The 23,534-nt window shown below is 39.3% G+C and overlaps 1 protein-coding gene across 3 annotated transcripts in view; it reads right to left on the bottom strand.

Moving 5' to 3' along the window:
- Positions 1 to 9,031: 9,031 nt before the first annotated feature.
- Positions 9,032 to 23,534, bottom strand: part of tgfbr1b (transforming growth factor, beta receptor 1 b) — a 78,634-nt gene continuing 64,131 nt past the window's right edge. For 2 of the 3 annotated variants that reach the window (XM_042399315.1, XM_042399314.1), the window contains exons 7-9: positions 19,717 to 19,841; positions 19,383 to 19,513; positions 9,032 to 12,253 (exon numbers count right to left, since the gene is read on the bottom strand). In XM_042399315.1, coding sequence (XP_042255249.1) covers positions 12,128 to 12,253; positions 19,383 to 19,513; positions 19,717 to 19,841 — 382 coding nt within the window. In that variant the 3' untranslated portion in view covers positions 9,032 to 12,127. The remainder of the gene's footprint in view (positions 12,254 to 19,382; positions 19,514 to 19,716; positions 19,842 to 23,534) is intronic. The other variant, XR_006093121.1, reaches the window with a different exon arrangement.

A 23,534-nucleotide genomic window follows, 5' to 3' on the forward strand; every position in this document is an offset into this window, starting at 1 on the left:
GCTGTAGTAATATACTGTTTATTAGCACTTCTGTCTTATTTGTGTCTCATTAAATCAGTCGTAAACACTCTACTGTCCAACTTCAATCTGTGGATGTGTTGCTACAGTGTTTGTATGCGCAAAACACAGCATAATTGTTATCAACTGGTGTTGCTAGCAATGGCTAACACAGGCTAACCTAACTAGAAGTGGTTTTAAGACTTGTCGTACTGGAACGTGGTCAACTCAGATGTGATGTCATTCCCATCCTGACTTCTGAGGTAAACAGAATGCAGCAAATGATGAAAGTCTTTATTCATGACCTGTTTTTTCACTATGAAAACGGGACTAAAACTACGATGAACAATGTATTTTTAAATTTTTTGTCTGTCAATAAAAACTAAATGATAGTGTTAAAGACGAATGAATGAACAAATGAATTAATGACTGTTTTAATGTAAAGTCTAATTGTGGAATCACTCACTGCAGCTCCTGATTGGTGAAACAGTTTCCTCCAGCAGCCAGTGATAATTGTTAAGAAGTTGATTTAGCTGTTTGACCTGTTGCACTCCTGTCAATACGAAGCATCCTCATTCTATAACGTTCTGTCTGTCAGTAATGTTATCTGATGTTAGCGCTTCTTGGAAGAAAAAGATTTATGGACTAAATTCATCTACAATCCACTGAGATTTAGACAAGAAGTAGCAGCAAAGCATTTGTACAAAGGTGAGCTAGTGTAACATTATGCGGTGCTGTGGGTGTAATATTAATGTTACATTCAGTCAGCTATCTGCCAAGTTGCTCTCAGAAAGAAAGGCTAGTCTCCACAGCTAGTCTGCTTAGTGGACGCAGCTGCAACAGTCCAGAATCTCTTTGCTCACTCAACTACAGTCACACGGCAGCGAGTACAGCCTGACTACACACAGACAGAGACAGACTTGCAAAGCTGCGAGTGCTGATCCAGAGGTGCCGACTTTTTAATTTTGATTAATGTGTGGCAGGTGTTCCTCTGCAGCCGTATCAGTGTCCTGCTCTGTGATCTTGGTGCAGTTTGGGGGGGTTTTATTGATCACTCCCTGTGCTCCCATCTGCTGCTCAGTCAGCTTTATGCAGGAGCGATAAGACCAGTGCATTGACATAGAAATAAATTGCATTTGAACTGTTCTCAATCATCTTTATATTATAATATGCATGTTCTCTGTGTGAAATGAAGCAAAGACTGTGAGACAAATAACTGTCATCACCATCATTAGTGATATTTATCCTCCTACATTAATGAACAGGCCGGCTCATTCTGTACATACCTGTTAGCCTGCTGATGTCCTGTTGCTACTACTCTGAGCTCATTCACCCACCTCAGCCTCCACCTGCTGCCTCTGTTCACTACATTTCCCATGGGGGATTTATATTGATCACTCCCTGTGCTCCCATCTGCTGCTCAGTATGCTTTACAGTAGGTAACAAGACGCAAAAATAAAGCAGCATTTACCTGTTCTAAATAAACCTGAGGTATCTTACTGGATGTATTCAGTCAGTGCAACACAATGAACGTCTTCAAGGAGAAACTAAAAAAATGTGCTCCATTATCCCTGTATTTAAAAGACATCACATCTCCCTCCTCTGCATGACTGCAAGCTTTTCAATTTGGAGATGTGTTTATGTCTGAGTGCTTTTAGCTCCACCAACTCCTGAGAAAAATATCTGTCACTTCAGCTGCTAAATGCTCCACTATGTCCAGCAGCTAGTCTCTACCTGTGTCCATCTGCTGTGTGGTGCTGGGCAGGTCATGTACAGTAGGTTTATCAGAGCCTTTTCACTCAAAACAGGTCAATGAGAGCTGCTTTAACTAATTACAAATGTATCAGCCAAATTTTCAAAACAGAAAAAATAAGTGTGTTTATTCAGATCTGAAAAATAAAAGTCATATTTTAAAGTCTCTCTTCACTCTAGAATGTGTTTTTTTCAGTTTGATATTTGCATTAAGAGGGAAAGTTTCTCTGTACTGACCAGAAATCTGAGTTGAAGGCATGTCCTTTCGAGCATGATGTGTGATATCACAACAATATTGGAGCCAGTCATGGTCCAGTATGCAACTTACACAGGTGTGATGTGGAAACCTGAAGCCTCCAGTGCAACACTGAGAATGAACTTTCTGATGAAGAAGAAGACATCTTGTGTTCAGCAGGAAAACTCTTGAAATGATAAATATTTGCTTATTTACAGATTCTGGATTTTCAATGATGGGTGAGAGGAGGAGATGTCATTTTAAGAATTTGTACAGAGGTAATTGAACATTTTTGTGGAAAACCACATCAGACACGAATTATTAGTCAAAGTAGAGTATTTTCATGTCTTCACACATGTCTGAGGGGGGTTTTTAAATACACACACCTTCACTTAAACACCTTATGATTGTTGGTTCTTTTGTTTGTGATTATGTCAAATCTAAAAATGAGGCTTGTTTAAAACCTAAATCCATAATATTTGATGTTTAGTTAATGTTATTGAGCTAACAAACCATTAGGACAGAATGAATATCTCCTCTGTGTCTGATAATGACTCACTGGGCTTCTTCTAGTAGCACTATGGAACAAAACTCTTCCCAGTAAGTTCCTGCTTCACTTTCCAGTTGTTGTGAGCTGTGACTGATTGTTTCAGTAACACACAGCTGACTTGAGTTGTTGCAAATGACCTTTAAAACTGGACACCTGTTACTCATAGTCATCCTTTTCACATGTTTATATAATAGAATGCTTGTGCGAAAGTTTCATATTTGATGGAAATGTGAATGAAACATTTTCATGGGAGTAAAGAAACTGTATTTGACAACTTTAGCCTCAACGTTACTACTCATCTTGTTCAGCAGCTTTTTGATGTGCATATCTCTCCACCTAAAGATCTTTTTGAGCCAGTGATGTCATGTGAGCTGCTATCCTTGCTGTATGGCCACTACACCAAAATTACTTCACAGCCTGCTTTTGTTCAAGGGCCTCATTTAGAACAGGGCTTGACACGTACGTCACATCCCACGAAAAAGTTGGACTTTACAAACTTGATGGAGAATGTTTGCACCGGTGCGTAAACTCTGATCCATGTGTGCAAACATTTTGAAATTGGCAACGCAGATGTTGAGGTGGTGAATTAAAGCCAAATTGTATAATGATTCCTCTCACACATTCAATTTCACCTCATATCAGATGTTATAGATCCATTTTTATAATAAACATTCAAACAGTAGTTTTACTTTTTGCTTGTAGTGAGCCATTACTATTCCATATGCATCTTTCAATTTTAAAAGATATAAGCCAACTCAGATCTTAATTACATCTGTGATTTATTATTGAACTATTAATGAAATATTGAGCGTTTCTCGCCATCACATTCTCCAACCCCCCCAGAGCACAGAGCACTCGTGGTCAGTTGTGAAGCAGCACAGCTGCTGAAATGTCAGAATAATGTCAAGATAATGTCAGGATGATGTCAGAATAACGTCAGGATGATGTCAACATGATGTCAGAATAATGTCAAGATAATGTCAGGATGATGTCAGCGTGATGTCAGGATGATGTCAGCATGATGTCAGGATGCAGCAGGATTCTGGATAGTCTGGCTTGCCTTTCCTTGATATCGAGCGTGAATATATTGATTCCTTTTCATCTCAACCACGTTAACTAACTGATGAACTCATCATTGGTTGTAGAAATCCAAGATGACATTAAATAACTTTAAAGAATGGTGAACAGAATGCTAATAGATTTTTAATATCTTCTAATACTGTGCATATATCAGCAGGTATGATTTTAATTTTCTTATAATTTTTGTGTATAAAATCGCTGCAGTGGCTGCCACACACACACACACACACACACACACACACACACACACACACACCGTCTTCTCCAGTCACCTCACTGACACATCTTCATCACCTGAACTCATAGATGGACTGTGGAAATTAGAGAAACACCTGTATACTGGATTTTGGAGTAAATATAAATGAATACAGTGTTTATTGTACTGTATTGTAGATATTGAGTGTGTGGTCTCATCAATCATGCATGTGTCTTTATACAGGAGATGCTTAAACACCAGGCAGTGAGCTTCAGTATCTCCAGGAGTCCAAACACTGACAGTGTGCAGCGATGTGCTTCTTGGCATCTACCTCCATGTCTGACCACTCTGTTGCACCGACTGCATTAACAGCTGCTGCAGCCGACAGCCTTTCACACTTTCACTTCACAACAAGTACATTAATATTCATGAGGGCTTTTGCGTTGACCATGGTGATGGTTAATTTATGGTTAACTGTTTCCTTGAGACACTGCAAACAGATGCTGGCACGTCAATCACACGGACACCAATTAAACTTTTATAAGCTGTAAACCACCATGAGATTGGGGGTCAACAAATAAAACACACAAATCTTGTAGTGAAACTTTGTTTCTTTATTCACACCATTTTCTACTCCAGCTATGTTAGAAGTTAACATAAGTGTCAATCCTCTAGTTCCTATGCTGATCTCTCATTCATCTGTACACACTATATAAAAAAGTCAAGATTATAATATGTTTAGAAATCCAAGAGGGTCATGAGGTGAGGAGGGTTCAACAGTTGTTGAGGGGTTTTCGCTTTACAGTCCCTCCCCTCACTTCCAGCCTCCTCCACCTCCACTTTGACTCTTTTTTTTCATTAAACAAAAGAACATATTGAACAAGGCATTTGTACCAGAGCTCAGAAGGGGGCTTGGACATTTGTAAAGCGCTTTGACTGTACAGCTCACGCAGAACACAACCAACAGGTCATATACAGAGCATGGTAAAAGAGGAATAGTATACTGCTTGGGCACAACACAAACACATTACAATGTCATCTGACAAAAAAGTACCATTGAAAAGAAAAAAAAAAAAAAAATTCTCTTCAACTTTTTTTTTTAAGCATTTCATAGAAACAAAAGAGAAAGATAAATTGCAAACTTGGAGTAAACAAATCGAGAATATATATACAGTGAGGTAAAACACATTGGTCTTTAAAAGGAGGTATTTTCTTTTTGATTAAGTGACCTTTTTAATATGTTAATTATGCTTTTTTTTTTTTAAGATACTTTTCAGCTTTTGGATGACATCTATAAAGCAGGTAATGCAGACATCAACGCCGACACACAATCACATGCAGTCTTGTCATTCGAGGTGAAAAGTAAAAGAAGTCTTGTCAAACTTAGGCACCAAATAAAACATGATAAAGCTTTCTGCTACCCTTGTTGCCACAAAGGCCTCACTGCAGCATCCAACCAGAGAGGAAAAAAAATGTTTTAGCCGCGCAAACCCTGAGCCCTTTAGTGACCCAAACCAGTTCGACCTCAAGGCTTTCCTAGACTTTTTACCACTGCGGATGCTTCGGCAGAGAGCAACATAGATCTCTGAGTCAATGGAGGGCAACCGTGAAAAGGAGGGCTTGACAATTAACCCTAACCGTTTCAGTTCTGAACGCGGCCCTCATCACAGTGTGTGGATCATGCTAGCATAGATAGGTCAATTCAACCTGTGTGATCCAGTGGGACTGAGTGGGCAGACACGATTGGTCTGGAATTTGCATAACAAGAGACAGATAGAAATGAACCCATGCAGCGGATATTTGCATGCTTACGAAGCTGCTGCTGTGACCTTTGGGCTGAGTTACGCGGGTTGTGCTCGGATTGGTTTGGAGACTCTTGAGAGGGCCGATACATTCACAGCTGTGGGAATTTCTCAGTGCGTGGTTTGAAGCGGTAGAGCTGCTGGCATAGTTTATATGTCCTCTCCCTGCTTTGGCCCTCTATCAATGCACATAGAGCGGAGAAAATAAAAGCACAGCTCGTTTTTGTACCTCTCTTAGCTTCAAAAGTATAGCGTGAAAAAGCTACATATTTGACCAGAATGCCTCTCTTTCATTAGGTTTGAGTCACAAAACGGCTTTAGTCACGTTGCTGCACCCATCCTCCACCTTTAACTGTGTTGACCGGTGAACTGAGGTTTGACATTGCAAGGTGGCTGCATATCAACAGTGTACAGTGACCTCCTCCCCCCTTTAGTCTGAGCTAAGGAGAGAGAGAGAGGAGGCAAGGTAAGATTCTCAAAGGCGAGGTACAGCGGGTTTTTCTTTTAAGTCTGATTTTGAAATGGTTCAAGGAATAAAGTTTACCAGAACCAAATAGCCCATAAAGTAAAGAAGGAAAAACATGACTTACAGGTTCGATTTCGAAGCTCTCCAGACAAAGGCAGGGACGGCCCCTTTATAAACACTACTGTACAGTCTCCTTGACACTAATGGCTCTGCTTGAAACAAACTAGTTCATCTGAATTGTCGCCCGACTACGTCAAGTCAGAAGGTTTATGGCTGTTCCAAACGGCCGTCAGAGGACTTCCCTCACTTTTTGTTGTGCAACACCAAGAACGCCTTCGAGGAGAGACTGCCCGAAGGTGTTCCAGGTTTGTTTTTGAATGACGCTTCGTACAAACTCGTTCATTTCAAGCATGCCCCCAGCCTTACGATCTGAGTTTAGAGGAATAAAAAGAAGGTAGGGATGAATGTGAGTTGTTACTCCCGGTATGGAGCTGTGAAGCCTGGGAACCGGCTGCAGTGAAGCGTGGCCCTTGTAGCTAGGAGATATCTGTAAGTCGATTAGAGAACATGGAATGACAAGAGAAAAAGGCAAGATAGAATCAAGGACAGAAAGGTTGCTGTATAAAGACCTCAAGAGAGGAATAGCTGGGTGCAAAAAAAATGTCTTTTTACAGTTAAGTCATCTTGGGTTTTGAAAAGAAAAGTACAAGGCTGCTGGTGACTTTAAGACAGAAAGAAGGTTGTCCTAGTAGAGGCATACCAGAGGTGCTGTTGAGTTGAGCTTTTGTTGTTGCTATTGTCCCAGAGAATGACATTGCTAATGGAATACACATACTTTACAGTCTCAATCCCACCCAAAGGCCCAGCAGGGCTAGCCAGGGCTTACTTAAAGGGATACTTTGATATTTTGAAATTTAGAGTTTCCTGCACCACCACCACCACCACCACCAATCCCCCATCCTGCCCCAACCCCCCCCTCCCCCAAAACCCACATGGCTTAGAAAGAGAAATCCTTGGCCCTGGTCTTCCCTGGCAAGCCCCAGTTGGCCCTCCTAGCTTGACCACTTTTGTACACATTTAACATTTAATTCAGCATAGTTTGTCATCCTTTTTGAATTTCATATAGCAGCAATATCCACTTTACTTTCTTCAAATATCAGGATAGCTTTCATCTGCTTTTTGTTTAGTCAACGAGATATTTACAAGGCTTAATATGTCACTTCTGCCACTGTCGACCGTTTCTACATTATTAAGATACTTCATTCACGAGGACAACTCTGAACAGTGGAACTACACGGGTGGGAACATCACATCAAACTGTCTGTATTTTTGACAAACTTGAGAGTTAAGTTAGTTAACTCAATTTTCTTAAAGGACGATGAGGGAATTGCTGAACAAGCTCTGTAGCAACTGAGTATGTAATTTCATGAAAATGGATCTCACCTTGGTGGTTTTTTTGTATATTTTAAAAAGCTATGAGATATTGCTGGTGAAATGTTTCTATTATACTTTAGCCAACTAAATGCAGCTTTTGTCATGTTCTTTAAAAATGCAACAGCATCAATAAATAAAGAGACAAGTAATTCTCAAGGTCTAAAAGCTTTCATTAAAAGGTAAGAATGTCTTAACACTTGTTTCTTTCAAATAGACAAAACAATCTCCACTAAAGGTCTGCTTATGGTCTTTCTGGCTGATTAAACAGAGATAACTTTATCTCCTGATGAAGACTGTGTGATAAGGTTGAAAACTCAGAAGGAGCAAGTAAGCGGACCTTGAGCTGAGATTGTTGTGTCACTTGCTGTTTCCAATGTCAAGCTCAAATTATTATTTTTTTTTGTTTGCTTTCAATTTTTGAGGCATTTGATGTCTTTGTTGCTGCTGCTTACTTTAAAATTCAATCACTTGAAGCAAAAAATGAGCAGGATTTATAAAGCGACTAGTTTGTTAGAGGAGGTGCATTCCATTATCTGTGAATTATGTAAAAACATAACAGGCTTCATATTGGTGCATTTAGAAATCCAGTTTGCATATTGACATTATTACATCATCAGTTGCTATAAGGGCTTTAGCAGGGGGTTTGTGGAGAACTAAACACATCACTGCTTTGTTCTCCTATCCCTCGTCTCTACACTTGGGCTTACAGTAGATGGGTTTATCTTGTGTGGGCATCAAGTGGACTTGAGAACAAGCTCCTCGGATGCCCAGTGATGGATTGGCACAGTGGTTTTCAACCATGGTCCATGGAGGCTTCACCTTTCCGTTCTAAAATCAAGACTCCGGCAGCTGCTGCAGTGGGAGGGTGGAACCCTGCACTTCCATGGATGCTGGCTGATAACAACTCTTCACATACATCAGCAAATCTGAGGACCGTCTACCAAATGTCGAAGGGCATTGATTTGCGTCAGAGCAACATGGCACAGAATGATCAGATTTAGGCAATCTGAGGATATTTACATCCAACGGCAGCTCTCACCTCGACTCAGAAAGCAAGGTGGACAACTAAGTAGCAGCACATCAATACATTATGTATCCATAACAAAAAAACGATGGAGACAGACGGACTCACCGACATCCAAATTGCCACACAGTTAAACCCTGCGGTGGTTCAGAAGTGCACTTATTGCTGAACAATCAAGAGACTCTGGGATTTCTTTGTCTGGGAGATATTTACTGGATGGATCAAATGTTGACTGTTTAACTCTATGTGTGTTTGAACTGTAACTACTTATAAATTTGTTTCTGACCTGTGTGTATTACAAGTGCTTTCGATGGAACTTAGACACAAGCAAATCTGTAAAATAAGTTCAGATGGGTTTAGATGTATGGCAATATTGGCAACAGGACAAACACTTGACTGAAACAAACTGGTAAATCAGGTGCTACATACAGTATATTTTTTTTTTGTCCTTTAGATAGATCATCATCATCACTTATATATATCATCACTTATATATATATTTATATATATATGTGTATATATTTATATTTTTTCTTAAAAAAAAAAAAAAAGGAAAAAAGAAAATAAGAGCAGATCCTGGCTCTTATGCGTTGGTCCCTTAAGGCTTGCTAAGCTGAAATGACAAAATTGTCCATTTTACGCATTTTTTCGTCATCTTTTGTTTTTCATAAATGTACATTCTAGTAGAAAAAGACCTCGCCACAAAAAAAACAAAACAAAAAAAAAAAAAAAAAAGAAGAAAAAATAATACACAACCTGGAAAACCTATGGCTTAGTAAATATCCGTTTGCTATATTTAAATGAATGTACCTCACTGTTTTTTTGTTGATTATCCTACAGAGAAGAAAATGCTTGAAAGGTTGATTTGCACTGCTGCGCAAAACGTGAAATAACAAAAATCAGAAATCCAAACTTTTACATTTATAGGGCAACATCAGTAATGCTTACAAGTCTTTGTGTCTCTTTTTGAAAGCCACCATGAGCTTTTGTGGCAACGGTTTTTCCAACTAAAGACAGTTTGAGGTGCTGAAGCTCAGTTTCCAGACTCAGTCCACTGGGAGGACAAGCTGTACGATGAGTTGTTGCTGAGGTGGTCAGGTGTTCAGGTGGTGGGGTTTGACGAAATGGCACCAGAGTCGGCTGGATTGTGGGTGCTGTGCCGTGCGGTGTGTCCCTTCTTGCTTTCCGTCCCTACTTCTTGGGTGTGCATAGTAAAAGCTGTTATATGCTCGGCAGGGCTCCTGCAGGCCTCCTCTGACACACACACACACACGCACACACACACGCACACGCGCACAGAGCTGCATACATGCGAGAAACAAACGCTCCACAGCAGCCGACATGAGAGGAGTTGGGTTTTTAAAGCACTGGCACTTTCCGGTAACAGCTGGCTTGGAAGGCATGGTGGCAGCTGATTGTTGTTGGTGTTGTTGTTCTTGCTGTTTGTGGTTTAGCAGAGCAGAGTATAGAAAATAGACACATTTATCTACTGTATATTGCATATGTTGCAGCATGTTCACCAAAAATGAATGAGGTCATCATGTCCAGTTTAGTTTTGCAAAAAAGATCCCCTGCCACCAGAAAGAAAAAAAACCATAATAAATTAAACTGACCTGTCCGACTCCCTGATAATACCGAGGGGAGACGGGGAAATAACAACAGTTTAAAAAAAAAAAAAAAAAACAGGTGCAAAATTGTTGCAGAGATGAGAGATTCTGCTCACAACTCGACTAGATGAAGAACAGATGAAGCCAACGTTTTGTCTGGACCCCACAGGGTAGCTTACAGACCGTCCCATAACCCCCAGGTCCTTGCTTCAGTCCCCAGTGCTACTGTCACATGACTCAAGAGCAGGGCTGCACCCAACTGTGATGAATTCACATTGAAAAATGGTTACATTTCTTGAATAATCTTTACTCTCTGAAATGATACTGATCATGGTTGAATCACTGTTAGCTCGGTGATTAAGAGGAACTGATGCTGTCTTTTCTAGCAGCAGAACAACAGCAAAGAAAAAAATTCTTATCTTCTGAATATTTTATAAACACACTGAATGTGATTTCTTAGAGTTAAAATCAAAAGAGAAACAGGTTAATTGTTCCATTCGCTGCCATTAAATACATTCTACAGCAGTCAATGTTAAACTGCTGTATTCACTTCCTCTATATGGAAGCCAAAACAGGCCATAATTTCAATTGTATACACAACATAACTCCTAAATGTAAAGTTTAACCACTACTGAGTGCTGAAATTGAAAGAAGACTGAATTTAAAGCATATGATAACAATTATATATGACCTTCTGTCTGAATTTATCTGGTTACTTTATTCCAAGTTTTTCAATTTTAAAGACTTGATTCAAGTTAAAAAAAATTCAGATAAATATTTTAAGTGTCGCTCATCTGAACAAAAATTCACTCTGAGCAACTTAATTTTAGGACTTGACTTGAATGTTTTGATCCAAAAATGAGCGACTGAATTCAAAATATTCAAATGCATCCAGGTAAATGCTTTTCAAAGTAAAATATTTCAGTGGTATTTGAATTTCAACATTAAGTAGTCAGTAATGATCAGGCATTCCTCACACCTTTCTTTACTTTACATACTTATGATAATATTCAGAGAATTTCTTTTGCTTTCATGAACCCCTGCAATTAGAAAGGGCCAGCTGTGCCAATCAGTGTAAAGCCAAGCTCCTGTAACAATCAGCTTAATAACATGAGTGTTGTGGGAGCAGTGCACATAGTTCCATTCATTAAAGAATGTACAGTATGTTTGTGGTACATTTGTAAAAGTCTCTGTATGGCCCTAATGTGACAGCACATATTGTCTAGATCCATCAAAAAGTAACATTTAGATTATTTTTTTTTTTTTACACATTTTTTGTGTTTTTATATCAGAGGAAATGTGAATATTCCTTGATTAAAGATTATTCAAAAAATGGAAATGAAGGACTTGCAGCCCTGCTGAAGAGTAGCTTAACTGAAGTGAAGGATGAAATGCTAATATACAAATGAGGGCATGATAATGAAGATGTGAGGCAGCTCAGAGGTCTCCTAGGTGATTCCCAGCTGCCTGTCTGGTCTTTAGTTTACCTGATGAGGTCTGAGCTCTTATTGGTTGGGTGTGCGATGAGCGGTGGAGGCGGGACTTGAGATGGACACTGGTTGCATCGATGGGTCTTTCAGAGACTTCATGTAATGAGTACAGGAAGATGGAGGATAATGAGTGAAGGCTTCCTTTAATGCCTCTGATATTCCCTTCAGGCACAGCCAGCCCTCATCAGATCCATCCATCCATCTATCCTTTTTATCCACCCATTCATGTGTGTTTGTGAGCCCAGTGTGACACACACACACATACTGTACACACACTGCTTTTCAGTTTTAGATGCAGGACTCATCAGTTTGTCAACAAATGAAATTGGGATAAGAAAAAAGAACACAAGGGGAATAAAAAGTCTTCACTTCCCTTCCAAACCAAAGGGGAGGAACAATCGATGAATAATAATGAAGATAATAATGTTGTAATGCTAACGATATGGATGTCAGTCAGAGGTGTGTGTGGGTGTGTGTGTGTTTGGTAGTTGTGTCTACATCTTGATTCCCTCCTGTTGGCTGAGCTGAGACAGGGTTTTCTTGATTCGGAGCGCAGTGAGCCGGGCGGCACCGTTGGCATACCAGCACTCCCTCATTATCTTCGCCATCACCCTCAACGCCTGCAGAGAGGAAAGAGAAGACCAGGCTTAATATGACTTCATTACAACATAATGTTGGAACAGTGGGGCATCTTGGGAAATACACTTTTTTTTTTCTGTCCAACGTACAATTATGACAGATGTGGAGTTGTTGAGAGCGTTGAGTCTAGCATTTTCAATTTCTGTTCTTGGGTTGAGCTATGCTAAATTCCAGACTGTTTATATTCTTATTATGTTCAATAAAGATGAGACAGCGTTGTTGATTAAGACCAGTGACTGATGGAGAATCTGTGGGGTTCACCAGGGTTCTATTCTTGGTCCTGTTATATTTTAAATCCAAATGCTTCTTATAAGGCACATTACCTATCGGATTGTCTTTTAGCATCTTTACACCAATAATACTGATCTTTATGCATCTGTAAAGCCTGATGATTTCTCTAATTTAGCTATTCTACATAAATGTCCTGCTGAAATCTGCCTGGATCAGTTTCAGTTAAATCACAATAAAAGTTGGTCTTACACCTGATCAACCAGTTGATCAGTTATTCCAACATGTGTGTGTCAGTAACCATGTGGACCTGTGCTGTCCTGCTTGGTAGCAGTCCAGTTCTGAAATGTCCTTCTCATTAAAGCTTTCCTACAGCAAAACAGTAGGAGGCTTTTGTGAGGCGGATATAGAAAATGCAATGTACTTATCATTGCGTTAACATCAATCTTATATAAATATAAGCGAGGTTATTCTGTATTAGAAATGTACCTACACAAAAAGATACGGGCATATTCTGCACTATTCAGCAGATCTGTTTCAAATATTGCAGCATGAGAGGAATGGAGAATGCAGAGAGCCATCTTCCAAACAATACCTTTGACTTTGCAATCCTATAGAAAAACATTTGCACCAGCTTGAATGGCTGTGTTTGCTCACATCTCAACTGAATACAAAATAATCCTCTATATAAAAAAAGTCAGTTTTTTGATCTCATCATAACATTCTTTTTTTTTTCTCTCTCTAAAGCATTTGACTGAATTTTATAATTGGTCTCTTCTTTTACTTTTTCATTGTAATTTCCAGTCTCTTCCTATGTATTTGTAGTTTTCCTTGTGTAACTTAGTGAACCACTCCTGTGTTTTCTTACTTTTAAAAGCTTTTTCTCACGTAATCACTGCTTCCTTTTATCTTGTATTTTCTGGGAAATAGGGCTGAATCTAGAAAGTCTCTCCCCCTGCCTCTCTAAAGTGGTGACGTCCGGCTAGACAGTGCAAAGTTTGAAATAGGGTTAGCGCCTCCAGAGTTTACACTGATTCCTTCATGTCTCCCTTGGCCGGATTGTAAGAAGCATCTGGTATGTATGAGTCAACATGTCTGTGTGTGTCTCAGTCTCTCCGAGCGTCTGTCTGGTAAGATGCTGGTGCTCGATCTGTGGAACTTCCTACAGCGCTCATTAGGACAGCCAACACATTCCAGTCCTCCATTCATTGGGTGGATTAGTGCCAACTTCACACTACTACAGACAAGCAATCTGCCACATACACATGCAGGCACGCACGCACCTTCTATCTGCCAATCTGACTTACAGGCTGAATGGTAAAATGGTGAGACAACTGAAAAAAAAAAAAAATCCCTCTTGGGAATGCCACTCTTAAACCAAACACTTTGAAGAGCAACACAGAGGAACAACTGTACAAGACTTGACTCTAATGAGTGATTCTGACTCTGGAGGGTCTTAAATTTGATGTCAAGGATTCTCAAATAGACCTACTTCAGATCCCACAGAGCCTCATACTCCAACATTTCAGTGGTTAGTGTTGATTTGTACAAGAAGCTGGACAGTATGAGGAGAGATAAGAACAGAATGAGTGCAACCTACTATTATTCAGGAACAGTAACCAACTCTCTTACATGGTTCTCTAATTCTGACCATTTTTGTTCAAATAGTTTCTGTAGTGCAGGCATGATGTAAGCATGTATACCTGTCAGATGCAGTGTCAGTTGGGTTTTTGGTGCAACTTAATCTGAGAGGCTTGTGTCTGTGCTTGAGTCCTGTAATGTGGGTTTGTAAAGGGTTTGAAAGTGCAACAGTATGACCTTCACGATTTCAACATTCATATGACTACATATGATTATTTTAGAATAACTAAATATAACATATTTTGTTTTTCCACTGTAACTATGTGTATATACTGTGTGTATGTGACTCACATACAGCATATCAGATGGTTGTTATGCTTGTGTTTCCAGTATGTGTAGCACATCTGTTTCTACTTTTACAGCACGCACCTTTTTTTTAAATTCTATGTGTATTTATGTATGTAAGTATGTATTGTATATGGTTATCTATATATATTCTTATATGTGTTAGTTATTGTAACTGCTGTGTATATGAAGAAAAAAAAATCCTATAAAAGACAATCTACAGTACCTCATATGATGGATGCTGTTTAATTATATATGTATTATATCCAGCACTTAGCAGAAGTTATAACATTGGTTTGTGCCTTTTTGTGATCGTCTGTGACTAAATTAATTTAAAAATACTAACGGCCCAATCAGGTCAAACTCTGCTTTACAGTGTACCTGCTACAAGTTGGCTGTGAGAGTTATGGCAGATTGTTACACAGTTTACCAAGACTGCAACATTATATAGTACATGCTATTCTTGGAAGCATATTATTTAACATGGCAGGCACTGATTATATTTATTGTAAATCCCTGCTGAAGTCTGGTAACTCCTTCAAGAGGACCTATTATGCTCATTTCAGCTCTGAATTTTTATTTTTGGACTCCACTAGAGTAGCTCTGCATGATCCAAAGATCAAATAACTCTTTATTTATCTTATACTGGCCCTTTATGCAGCCCCTCAATATACACAGTTTCTGTTACACTCTGTTTTAGGCCCTGATGAGCCTCCTCCCGATGAGCCCACTCTTTCTGACTGACTGTCATGTAACTTTACCGTCAGTGCAAACCAAACATTTCCTGCTTTACTGCTTTAAATTAAAAGCTTTTAAATGACTAACTAATGGGAGACTTTTATTGTGAAGAATTTACAGGAAGTAAAAATGTGTTCCTCGCTGACTTAGTGGAGCTTCGTTAGCAGCACTAAAAACCGGTTGAAACAACAACATATGGAGCTATGTGTTCAGCAGATCAGTTAGAAATAACACAGGGAGGACTAGTACAAGCAAAAACAACCACAGTGAGATGTTTTATGAAGAACTGCAGACAACCAGCACACCTCCAACAGGTAAACTACTTATTTTACTTTGCTGTGCTGTGTAATGGAGTCATGGCTACTCCCGGAGCGGAGCAGTTAACTCGTGTGCTGTGCACGTAGCAGATGACCATATAAAGAAATCCATCACAAACTGAGGTCAGCTCGGGCTGAAAGTAGAAAAAACCGTTGGAAACCGAGCGTTCAGAACAATCTGAAGCTGCTGCATATGTTTACCTTGTTATTTGACATGTCGGCCACTTTTAACATGAACATCCGACAACAATGTTGACAATAAGGAAGCGCATAATATGGCTCCTTTAAGACATTTTTCTTTTCTATAAGGTCATACTTGTTTTCTTAGCAACATGCATTTTGCTACAATAAAGATGAATGAAAATGAAAATGAAATTCAGTGTCTCTTCAATTTGGTGATGTTCAGCACTCTCCATCATCCATTTTTACTACTAATAGATTGAATTTATCAACACATCCTCAGTTTGCATCTACAAGTACTGTCAAGTTTTAACTTGCTACACATGTTTGTCTGAGTGGGTATTATTGTTGCGGTCTGTGATTTATCATGACTCACTGTTGTGTGAGAATGAGTGAGATGTGTGACTCTTTTTGTTATGTTTGTTATGTATAAAGGTGTGTGAGGACATATAGACATTGTTGTGTTTACTGCCAGTCCAAACTGTGAAAGCAGACCACAACTGTGCTGTATGAAGAAAGGAGACAACATACAGAGATTTACCTGCTGATGGAGTCTCTAATATCTTCACTTAACCCTGGATGTACACATCAACTGACTGGACACAGTTAAACCTTGTCTGAATCAGATGATTATGACATAATCTGTCGTGATAAGGAACATCTTTTTATATCATTTCTAAGCAAAGTGTTGGATGTTTATCCTTCATGGACATTTTCACCACAGAAAAAAGAACAGATTGAAAATCTGAAAGTTGGTGAAAGAAAAGCTAAACCTGAACGTCAGTTCTCTTTTCAGATGCCAGTGAGATTAAGCCTCCATTATTCAAACATTTAAACACGAGATAGTGATTTTGCTAAGCTGGGCAGAAAAACAAACCACATGTGCAGTTTCCAAATCAATATGCTGCCTTTGGCTCAGAAAGGTCTTATTAGCCCACATTCGGAGGGAAATTTCTCTAGACCTTCTTTAGGGCAGAAGTGTGGATAAGTGATTGTTATGGTACAAATAAGCCTTGTGTTTTAAATGGAAGAATTTTACCTCCAAAAAAGGACAGACTCTTCCTTCCAGGTCATAAATATGACAGATGTCTGGATGCTGCCAGACAAGTACAGTATGTGGCAAAGCTGCAAATACCTGAGGTCAAACTACACAACAGAATGTGAGTCTGAGCATCTTGATCTCTTCTACCATTTTTATCTGACTTTATGAAGTGTGTGTGGGCAGCAGACTTGGCTGCTTATAAGAGAGTCTGCGTTTATAAAGAAGTCTAGTTTGAACAGCTGAGTGGTGGAGACAATGTGGTCTAGTCTGACTCAAACTAAACTCCATCTACTATCCTGCAAATATCCAGCACTACAGGGCACAACAGTCACAGGAATTCAAGAGATATTTGTGCAGAGTCTGGCAGCTGTCATGTGGGGAAAAAAATACATGTGTGAGCATATTAATTATTGATTTGTGTTCTCAAATCAGTAATTTATGTGCACCAATTAACAGAACTTACAATGAAACAATAACATCTTAATATCTATTGATGGTGTAAGCATATCCACATATCTCTAAACAAAACAGTCTTTCATTCAGGCAGCTGATTGAGATTGAACTGTCCATGTCCTGACTGTAGGACTGCAACTAATGATCATTGTTATTATCGATTCATCTGGCCATTACTTTCTCAATTCATCAGTTAGTTGTTTGGTCTATAAAATGTCAGAAAATGGTGAAAAATCTCATTCACGGTTTCTCACAGCCCAAAGTTACATCCTCGAGTGTCTTCTACTGTCCTGACCAACAGTCCACAACTCAAAGATATTCAGTTTACTGTCATAAAAGACTAAAGAAACTAGAAAATATTCACATTTCAGAGGCTGGAATCAGAATTTGGATTTTTTTTTTCTTAAAAAATGACTCAAAACAATTAATAATTACCAAAAGAGTTGGTGATTAATTGAATACTTGGCAACTACTCGATTAATTGACTAATCATTGCAGCATCATAACTAATGAAGCATCATAACTGCATAAATAATATGTATGATAAAGGACTGGTGTGTAGGATTAAGTGGCAGCTAGCAGTGAGGTTGCAGATCGCAACCAACTGAATACACCTCCCTCCCCCTCCCCTTCCAAGTGTGTAGGAGAACCGACGGTGGCTGTGAAACTAGAAAAAAATGTGAAAGGTCCTCTCTAGAACCAGTGTTTGGATTGTCCATTCTGGGCTACTGTAGAAACATGGTGGTGCAACATGGGAGGCACCATGGTAGAGGACCCGCGCCCTGTGTAGATATAAAGGACTCATTGTAACAATTCTTATTTTCAGGTGATTATACACCAATGAAAACATGCTTATGAATATTCTATTCTATTTCTGCCAATAGAGCCCCCTAAATCTTACACACTGGTCCTTTAAGTGGACAAATGTATTGAATGTGATAACCTAATGAGATTAATATGAAGGAATGGGTTCAGTATTCACAGGCACCTCAAAGACAGAACATAGCTATTAGCCTACTGCTAACACTCTTAGGGTGCCTGTTTTTCAGGTGCAGATGTGACACATGTGCTGTATCTATAAAGAGATGCAGCAGCCTGGAGATTGTGTGTGAGTGCCTGTGACAAGCATCTCTCTCCTCATTGCATATGCATTTAAGGGAGGATCTGCAGGATCTGGATTTGCAATATGCAACTGTTAGTTTTACCTCAGGTGGTGGTTTTGCCACCAGTGGCAGGTATCATATCTCATCTTCACTGAGAACAATGGAGCTACCAATTATAGGCTCTCTGTGTATGCTCTGTGTGTGCTTCAAGCCCTGAAAAATGGCTTCTAGAAAGCACTAATTAAATGCAAACACATTGTACAGTTACTGCTATGCCAGCAAAACAATAGTATGATGGTTTCAAGAGTTTACATTTTAAAACAACAAAAAAAAATAAAAGACCTGCAGACACTCTCCAAACTTCATGTCCCTGTCCACACAGCGCTGGGGGATAAACTTACCCCAGTCAGCCCAAACTCAACTATAATGATTCCTAACACAGAAAAAACATAAACAAACCAAAAACACAAGTTGTGTGTGCATGTGTGTGTGTGCATGTGTGTGTGTGCATGTGTGTGTGTGTGTGTGTGTGTGCATACGATCTGGTTGAAACTGAAACTTGAGGCTGCAGTTGATACAACACACATGCTCTCTTATCCCACAAGCTGAGTGGTTGCTTCCTCTCTGGGGAGTGTGGGAATGAGAGTGCCTGTGTGTGTGTGTGTGTGTGTGTGTGTATCATATGACTGAACATTGTTATTGAGTGAGACTCCAGGGCCTCGAGGTTCAGACTTACTGCTGGATACCAAGTGGCTGAGCTGGGCTGAAGTAGACAGAACCCTGGCTGCCTACAACAACAACAACATTTCCACATCTACATTTTAAATGAATGATGGAAATGTGTGTTTTTGTGGTACATAAAAAAAAAAAAAGTGGTTTTACTTTCACTCTGGTGAAACAATGTAGCTAATCATGTCATTTCATATTATTTTTAGACATCTAGTTAGTCAGTAGCTACTGCAGACAAAGTGGAATAATGAGGTGGCAGACAATGCACAGTTTTACTGAAAACCATGTCTGACATATATGTATACACAGACGGTGGAAACATCATCTTTGATTCCATTATGGGGAAAGAATGAGTAAAAGCATCCGACATCTAGAGTCAGACGCGGCGTCCTACCTCACAGCTCTGCCAGCGGTTGGGAATGTTGGGTCGAAGCTTCTGCTCGCAAACCACCTTCCTCATCTCCTCTACTGATGGATCTGACTGAACCAGGTCGTAGTAGGGCAGCTGGTAGTCCTCATGAATACCTGACAGAAAAATATGGAGTTCAATTACATCCAGATGCTAAATGTATCTGTCTGTCTGCTTCTTCCCCTCCATCCATGCACATATATTTCCATAATTAACTGTTGCTCCATTCATTCATCACTCCCTCCATTAATCTCTCAACCTCACGCTTCATTCGCCCGATGATTCGCTACCCCTCCGTCTCCTCTCGTTTGATCCTCACCTCCCATAGAGCAGCGGCTAGCTATCTCCCAGAAGACCAGCCCCATGGCGTAGATGTCAGCTCGCTTGAAAGACTCAAAATGTTTCATGTTTATGGAGTCGTCCAGCACCTCTGGAGCCATATACCTGAGCGGAGAGATAATGACAGCATTTCATGGTTAGGAAATCATTTTTCTAGCGTGGCAGACTGATGTTGTGAGTACACAGAAAATCACGTTGTGTTGTATTTCCATTGTTCAAACAAAAACACAAAAGCAACAAAAGCTTTGTTAAGAAGGAAATGATCATTGAGCTTTTCCTGGCTTTAAAATGACACTTTGGAAATACAAAGCAACATGTTGGTGTTGTTCAAGTCTGTACTTTTACATCATGGTTAGTGCACTAGTGAGGTGGTGCATGGTGTGAAAAGAGTGATGTTTAAATCTAAAAACAGGTCTAACCAAACACAGATTTAGATCTACCGACATCCTCCTCCTCTTCCTCTTGTCATATAAGACTGCAATCATCCAGCCAGCAATAATCACAGTCATAACAGCAGCAGTTTGATGGAGAAAGGTGTAGGTTATTGATTTGGGTCCTTTTTTTTTTAGCAACATCAAAGAAAGAAATAAAAAAAATCCCCTGGCTGAAATGCCACCAATCTGATGTTTCCTCCTCCTAAGTTTCTTCATCACCCACAATTAATGAAATACATATTCATGAAACCTCTCAGATCTGTCACTGCTTGATTTAATGTTTAATTTATGTTTAAGAGCAGCAGCTGATCAAAAGTTTACTTTTAGTAACATGAATCATAAGAGGCAGGAAGCTGAGAGCTGTATGACTGTACACTGATCTACAATGTCATACTCAACAATTCAAAGTAGCAAATGTTTCTATGTTGTTTATGCTTTATGTTTAAAGTTTTGTGGCTTTTCTGCTGCTTCTTCTGTTGGTCTGATAAACTGTGAGTCATATCCTGCAAGGAACTCTGGGAACTGACTACTGAACTCAAGGTACCATGCGGGCAGCAGCACTCCCTAAAAGTTGAAATTAAAATCATTTACATGGTTGGTTTTCATTACTTACTATGACAAAGGATAATCTACTGGCAATTCAGTTACGACGTCTTAAGCTGTCCAAGTTACTGGTATTTATTGTGAGCGAACCTATTAGCTTGTTTGTTAGCTTATTTGCTACATACCAAGCCAGCTAACCCTTTATTAACATACAAATTGAATCTCATAGAGAGAGAGAGGTGTGATGTGCAACAAAGGTCCTCAGCTGCAATCAAACCACGGATGCTACTGGTAAGCAGTATGCTCCTTAACCATTGGCTACTGGAGCACCGTCATTTCAATATTTTTACTACAGAGCACTTTTAAAGTGTATTCAGCATGCACCTATTTGACTGCTTGGGAAAATGCATGTGTGTGAGATTGATGAAGATGAAGTTCTGTTTTCTTTCTATAAATGAGCAGGTCATTTTTAGCATTATGCTGCTTCATACATCATGAAAGCCTTCATCAAATGTGAGTGATGAATCTGAAACCTGTGATTAAGACCCGTAACACACTCTGATCCACTGCGGATACCTTGATAAAATCATGTGAAGATAACATTAACAGGCTGCTGCAAAAACCCCCCCACAAAAACCCCTGATAACAAACCACATCAGACGTTCTCTGCTCATGCATGAATCAGATGAAGCAATAAGACGTAAACATGTGGTTACCCATGTTCACACATACACACGCAGCTGATGATGTGTAATGATAGATTCAACAGTGCAAACACATAACTCCCACACTAACCATACGAGCTCAGGTCTTAACTGAATGGTGTACAAATCGCCTCTGTTTGCCGACTACTGCTGCTGCTGAGAAATTAGAAGTTAAATCAAGATGAAAGCAAAAGACCTTCATCAGTATTTGCTATAGATGCTCAAGAGGAATTTAGAGATAGTGTAATTTTGTGTGGAACAAAAAAAGGAGCAAGTTAATTGAATTGAAAAAGTGAGCTGTCTTTATTTAACTCCACATTAAACAAAAACATACACAGTGTCCACTCCATTCCAAGCTGAATGTTAGAGTGGCTTTTGATGAAGATTGAGTTGGAATAAAAGCAGCATTATCTAGTAAAATATAGACCTTGAGTCTATCATTGCTTTTAAACTAATGGAAAGCATGGTGAGATCAACCGTCTCTCTGCTTACTGGGAAAAAGAAGAAGAAAAAGAAGAAGAAGAAGAAGAAGAAGAAGAAGAAGAAGAAGAAGAAGAAGAAGAAGAAGAAGTGGCTTTTCTTTCCTGCTGCACGTCTCACTGAGATACAACTGTTAGTCAATACATTATAATGAATGTTCCTGTGTCTTATTCCCTACACTCACATGCTGACATGAGTCAAGTGTTACCATGGTTACTAAAATAATCTTGATTAATTACATAGATAAGCTTTAATCAGTAGATGGATTTAATAATAGTTCACATATCTACCATCACACAGTTCTGTGGTTGGTCTGATCTGCTTTCACACTAAACTGAACTCTTGGAACCAGTTCAAGACTACTTCAAGAGCTGGGTCTCAGTCACAAATCAGATCAATGGACAGCTCTCACACCGGCCAACGAACCGACACAAAACAGACAGTTTGAACTGCACCACAAAAGGTTCAAAAAACAACCTGATACGAGGTCTGAGGACAGATTGATCCAGTAAATTAGTCTATTTCTTTGGAGAACAACATCAACTGCTGAAGTTCAAAGTTTGACTTTTGAAAGCTTGTGAAAAGATTTTGAACTTTGACCCTCACGATGCAGATTTGAACATCTGCAGTTTCATAACAACTGGGCAAATTGAGCACGCAATATGACTGAAAGCTCAAGTAGTACTAAACCCAGTCATCAACATCATCAACTGTATTTTCTAACCCTATCTGGCCCTATATCTTCATCATCTGACAACAGTCCCTACATCCTGACCTCCCTGATTGATGAAGCTTCCACTGAACTAGATGCTCGATATATTTTTGGAAAAACTGTAAATGAAACACGACTGACCTCTGCTTTCAGCTGGTGAAAACTGTTGGAACTGCTCATGTTTGCTTTGAGCTGTTAAACACTCATTGCAAAATCAGGCTTTAGCAAAAGACCTTGAGCCTGTTTTCTTAGTTCTGATAATCTGTAAAAAATGTCCTGATAAATGAAGACAGTGATATTTTTATTTAACAGAGGCCTTCTACTCAATTCTAAGCAGGGACTGTGGACAAAAATATATATGTTATTCTGTCATTTAGGCAGAGTACATATCAGTTATCTTTCTAAGAAAGGGAAAAATGTCATAGCCAATTAATAATACATACACAGGTGCATAATATATACAGATGCTAATGCAGTAGATGATATTTATCTACAAAACATTCCCACAAAAAAAGTACTGACCCCTCAACTGGAAAAGCTACTTAAAATAACAATATTGAAGTTGTGAAATTTACAGGAAATTGAGATTAAACTGTTTTACAACCATGGAAAGGCTGTTTGTTGGCTGTTAAAACAGTAAAACTGTCAAAAAGCAGGAAAGACTTGAGTTTAGTCGATGTCTTCATAAAACAATGAAATGTTAATGCAAGAAACATGCGCTGACACAACTCACAGAACTACACGATGTCCGACAAAGTGTAACTTTTGGGTCAGACTGATACTTTGGTGAAAGTTTGTGGGATCAGATCATCAATATGTAACATGGACTTCAGCCAAGGCCAGAGCTTCTGTCTCCACTGACCCGAGGCTTACTGAATCATTTAGTGGCACTCTAATACACCTGCAGCATCAAACCACCAAACAA

The sequence above is a fragment of the Thunnus maccoyii genome, chromosome 21 (assembly GCF_910596095.1).
Source record: "Thunnus maccoyii chromosome 21, fThuMac1.1, whole genome shotgun sequence".
Lineage (NCBI taxonomy): Eukaryota > Metazoa > Chordata > Actinopteri > Scombriformes > Scombridae > Thunnus > Thunnus maccoyii.